This window comes from Helianthus annuus, chromosome 8 (assembly GCF_002127325.2).
Source record: "Helianthus annuus cultivar XRQ/B chromosome 8, HanXRQr2.0-SUNRISE, whole genome shotgun sequence".
In the NCBI taxonomy this organism is placed as follows: Eukaryota; Viridiplantae; Streptophyta; class Magnoliopsida; order Asterales; family Asteraceae; genus Helianthus; species Helianthus annuus.
This window is the reverse complement of record NC_035440.2, coordinates 149,328,541-149,333,662: the sequence shown is the minus strand read 5'-3', so window position 1 is coordinate 149,333,662 and position 5,122 is coordinate 149,328,541. Positions and strand designations below refer to the sequence as shown.

General features: G+C 36.0%; 1 protein-coding gene and 1 long non-coding RNA gene across 6 annotated transcripts; both read left to right on the top strand.

Moving 5' to 3' along the window:
• The first annotated feature begins 227 nt into the window (after positions 1-227).
• LOC110911903 (ubiquitin carboxyl-terminal hydrolase 12-like) lies at positions 228-2,481 on the top strand. Of its 5 annotated transcripts, none has more exons than XR_004865430.1 (9): positions 228-384; positions 467-599; positions 709-829; positions 1,115-1,194; positions 1,319-1,399; positions 1,487-1,604; positions 1,687-1,785; positions 1,896-2,005; positions 2,134-2,481. XR_004865430.1 is itself a non-coding variant. In XM_035976738.1 (9 exons), the coding sequence occupies exons 5-9, from the start codon at positions 1,330-1,332 to the stop codon at positions 2,171-2,173; spliced, it is 408 nt and encodes a 135-aa protein (XP_035832631.1). In that variant the 5' UTR covers positions 228-384; positions 531-599; positions 709-829; positions 1,115-1,194; positions 1,319-1,329; the 3' UTR covers positions 2,174-2,230. The 5 variants fall into 5 exon arrangements, 4 of the variants coding, with proteins under 4 accessions (XP_035832631.1, XP_035832630.1, XP_035832629.1 ...); XM_035976738.1 differs by having other exon boundaries at positions 531-599; positions 1,319-1,370; positions 2,134-2,230; XM_035976737.1 differs by having other exon boundaries at positions 514-599; positions 1,319-1,370; positions 2,134-2,230.
• Positions 2,482-2,607: 126 nt separating this feature from the next.
• On the top strand, positions 2,608-3,076 carry LOC118481317. Its single transcript, XR_004865428.1, has 3 exons — positions 2,608-2,696; positions 2,768-2,858; positions 2,948-3,076. It is a non-coding gene; the product is annotated as an uncharacterized LOC118481317 (long non-coding RNA).
• Positions 3,077-5,122: the final 2,046 nt, after the last annotated feature.

Below are 5,122 nucleotides of genomic sequence, written 5' to 3'. Positions count from 1 at the left end.
CAATGTGTTGAAAACACCCTCAATGCACAATGTACAAGTCTTAAGGCACCAAGAAACACAAATAAATTACCCTTCTACTGGTTCATCTTCAGCCATCCATTTCTCTCAATTTTCACACGGATCGCGATCTCAGCCGTCCACTTCACTTCACACGGATCAACAATTCCTTTCTCTCTCACAACTCACATATCTCACAAAACCATCAGATCTTCTCTCTCTCTTCTCTCTCTTCTCTCTCTCTCTCTCTCTCTCTCTCGATGGCTCAAGAAACCCATGCCAGATCTATCACCAGATCCGTTTCATGAGCAGATCTGTGAGGATTCCACCGCCTATTCCCCTCCGCCTTGTTATGCTGCTTCAATCGCGGCTTCTCCTTCATTCCAGGTATCATACTTCTCTAAGAATCAAAAACTTTTAATTTTTTTCCCAAGAACTGAAAATTACCCATGATTTGTCTTTTATCCAGGAATCGTCAACCTAAAATCAAAGCTTTGATCTTGATTTTGTTTTTAGGGCTTTGCTGATTTCAGGCAATCTAGGGTTTTGTAAGTGGAGATTCTGGCGATATAGGGCTTAAACAAGCTTTATCTGGCAACTTGGTAAGAACTGATACCTGTAGAATCATTTCTTTCTTCTGATTTAATGAATATATCTGGCTCTAATATGGCAAGTTATGATGTTTGACGGTAGTTTCTATATGTTTTTCAGATGTCGAAGGCACCAAGGGATCCACAGATTTGAACAAGGGATCCACAGATTTGCTGGAGAATGGCCGGAATCAGGTGACTGGCTGTCCATGAATCTCTCTGGAATCATGTTTCAGATGAAGGTAAACACACAAATCGCTCTTTAAGACGACGTTTTACTTCCATATTAATTACGTTGTCCTTTGCACAACTTGAATTACTATTCTGAATTCTTAAGAACTTTCACTGATTTAAAGATTTTACACTAAATGATACTCTTGGATGGACTTTAGTAGAAGCAATCTTGAATTCCGACATGGTGTAATTTGATGTATAGCTTATTTCGTTGATTTAGGGTTAAACAATGGTAAAATAAGTTGTAATTATTTTCTTTTGAGTTAACTTTGTGTGATCGTTGTCTTGTGTAGACATTGATAGAACAAAACCAAGACTCAAAATCCTGCACTCAGTCATTCACCAAAGCTTCTAAATAAAGCACATGTTGATTGTAAGTTCATTCTTTGGTGTCTTTATCCAACGTTGAGGTGATTTCTTAAGAAACCTGTAACCCTAGGTAAATCGTGTTTCGATTTATTTATTCTTGATTATTGTGAATGTGTTATAAATTTCAGCTGATTTAAGAATGAGAAGAAATCCAAAAGGAAATCGGAATCGAAGCTGCAAGTGAGTTAACAATACATATTCATTTTATGGTACTGAATATGTGAAGCAGCTTGAGTGTGTTGGTTCGTAAACAGTTAATGATACTGTTAATAACATCATACAAATTTTTATATCAGATCAAACCAACTTGATGTGAAAGGCTGTCGGGGCGTTTATGCTTCTTTTGACAAATATGCTGAAGTGGAACGGCTTGAGGGTGACAATAAATACCATGCTGAAGCACATGGGTTACAGGTTGAATATCAGTTCATACTTCATAATATTTTTAACCTAAAAAGTTGTTTTGGGTGAAGCTCACATGTTTGTTTTAATTCAGGATGCTAAGAAGGGTGTGTTGTTTAATGATTTCCCACATGTTCTTCAACTCCGGCTAAAGCGTTTTGAATATGACTTCACGAGTGATACAATGGTAAACGTAAGCGTCGAAGAACTTTTTCCACTTCCTAGAGTAATTTTAGCTCTTTTATGTTCCTGTTTTTTTTTTAAAACATTAGTTTTCATGAACCTGTTCTGATTCCTATGTAGATAAATAATCGGTACGAATTTCCACTTGAGCTCGACCTAGACAGGGAGAATGGGAAATATTTATCTCCTGATGCCGATAAGTGTGTCCGGAATCTTTATACGCTTCACAGGTACTAAATTTGTTCATAGTGTAGATCTTCTAAAAGTATTATTAAAAGTTTTAAGTTTTTATCATGTGTAGCTGTTTTATGTTTTGGGCCTGTTTTTTAGAAAAATTGTGTATTGTTGTTGAATGCAGTGACGCTGTCGAAGACAAAGAAGAAAGGGAGAGAGCATAAAGAGAACATTGTGAACTCCATTCGGGAGGCTGTAGAGCAATATAATTCCATTTATGGTTTTAGCTTTGAGAACATGAGGAATATTAAGTTTAAATATTAAGTTTTAATTTGATGAATATTTACCTATGACATTTACAATTGCAGGGCTCCTCAGATTTACTTCCATAAAGGAACAGTCAAGAATTTAGAGTCGGAAGTCGCAAGGGCTAGCAAGCTAAAATGCACCAGTTGCGGTAAAAAGGGAGCCGTTCTTGGGTGCTACGTGAAATCATGCCAACTAACTTACCATGTGCCGCGTGCATACGACATCCCTGATTTCAGATGGGATTCTCTAAGTAAATATTTATACACACATGCCAGTTTTGGTTTATAATCATGTTCATTGTTTTCTAAATTGTTTGTTTTTTATAGATTGACTTCTTGTTGCTGTGTCCTGACCATGTTTGATGTTTCTCACAAATTTCTGAAAGAAAAAAGTCAAAAGTCAAAAGTCAAAAGCCAAGAAACAAGTCACCAAAAAAACGTGAGTATTTATTTTCGAATAATTAATTTCTTTTAATTAGTTAGTAACACTTTTTTCTGTCCTGGCTATAGAATATCTACAAATGTGAATCGTTGCACAACGTTGCAAGATGGTGGAAAGAATTTGGTGTTATGTGGTTCATCTCTTTCTGCAGAACAAAAGGTTAACGCGCAAAACAACTTATTTTTAACCGAAATTATATAAATTCACGCATTTATGTTTTTTTCTAATAGTTGATTTCTGAAATGCAGTTTACGATGGTTGACTTTGCGAGAACTAACGGAGCATTAGTGTCAAAGTACTGGAAAGATAACGTCACACATGTGATCGCTGCCACAGATGCAAATGGCGCATGCACAAGAACATTGAAAATGGGTTGTTACAACGGAATGTACGGATTTTAATCTCAGCCGTCGATCTTACGATTTTACAAGTCCAAATTAACATGAATGTGACATTGGCATTTTATTTTTTCAGGGTTAAAGGCGTGTGTAGAGGCTGGGCGTATTGTGAACGAAGAAACATACGAAGTACATTTAGATACACATGGTTGTTCCGGTGGGCCCACAGCAGGGAGGTTAAGAGCTCTAAGTAATGTAAGACTGATAAATTTTTATTTTAAGCAGAATCATGACATGTTGGTGACCATGAACGTTAGGTTTTTGCAGGCTCCGAAACTTTTCAACAACATGAAGTTTTATTTTGTTGGTGATTTCGTTCAAGCTTTCAAGAGCTATCTCTTAAACTTGGTGATTTCGTACCGGGCTGCTGGTTTAAAAAACCGATTTGCTGATACGATATTTAAAGCTTGAGAAAAGACACTCAATGAGGTTGCTTTTTGTTCATAGTTGGTAACATCTTATAAATATATACCCAATCATTTTAAGTTATAGCATAAATATATATTTTTAAAAGTCAAAAAATAAATAGGTTAGGTGGGCCAACTCGCCAACTCGACCTGAACACCGTTCGTTCAGCTTAATGTGGTTGTGGATTCGACCCACAAATCTAAGCTGGACATCCCAAATACGTTAATTACATGTCTAACAAATTACAATGTGGTTAAAATTCGATAACTTTGATACTTATTAGGCTGGGGTTGCAAGATCTGTAGGAGTGGGATTCGCAGCAGTTTGGCAATTAGCACTTGTGACACATGCTGTGGTGCCTTTAGTTGCTATAATTGGAGTTATTCATATGGCTACATTGGATAAATTGTCTTCTAAAAGCCACGAAGCTTTTTTAGAAGCAAGAAGCATTGTTGAGCCGGCGATAACAACTTGATTGTTACTGCTCGCCTTCATATATAGTTAAATGATGTTAGAAACAGATCCAAGGCCAAGTTTTGATGATGGGATCATATTGAGGAGGTATGAAGTTTTCTTTTGATGTATTTGTTAACAGTTTAATAAGTATAAATACCTCTCTTTTTTTACTTTTATTCATTGTTAACAGTACTAGAAGGTAAATTGTTTTAGTTCTATATGTTTTTGTTAAAGAAAGATCATAAGCAGTAGTTTATAAAATATATATTTTATGGTGGATGAAAAATTACAGTAACTTTTTATATTTTAAACTTGATTTTGATGGTGGATTAAAAAATACAGATAGTTTACAAGGTCCTTCTTTAGCATCAACCCTAACTAAATTTTTTGCGCATGCTAAAATTTAACCAACCCAAGCGAGGCCTGCTCACAAATGATTTATGTCTATGTTATTTATCCACTAGAAATATTGCAGACATCTTTATTTAAACGCAACTGCAGCTTCATTTGTTTTTTTCAAACCTTAATTCATCCTATATGGAATGTAGACCCAACTAATATCATTGAAAAATTACTGTTGTTTTGAACAGTTAGGTGGTGGATCTGGTCAGAAGGGAAATGCCCCTTACGCTAACACCAGATGATGACCCGAGGAGGGAGCCGCTAAAGACCTTACAAGCAAAACATGATGAAATTGATAGGCTGGCCTACAAGCAGGTTTGATTGATCTTCTATAGCGGGTTCGGATTCTAACTAGCTCAGCTTGGGCTTTTTTTTCCATTTAACATTTTGGGAATTCTCTTGGATGTTATGGACTCCATTGCATTTTCCGCAACAACATTTGTCATAATCGTGGGGCATGCTTCTTTTCTTATAACATCAAGGAGGGCCGCCGACATACCAAGATTGATGTCGGATAGGTATTTGACATACCTGAAGTGGATTTTCTTGTTGTGTAGAAGAAGCTTATGAAAAATCACAAGTTTGATGTTAGTTAGGTAATTGGAAACTCCGGATCTATTGCAGAAGAATATTATTTAGAAATTTGACTTTTTAGTTGACATATGTTTTGACTTTTGACTTTCGTGTTGTAATTCTATTCATACCGGCAAATATGGTGAGCTGCTTGAAAGAAATACTGGATATTCGATGCCATTTTGT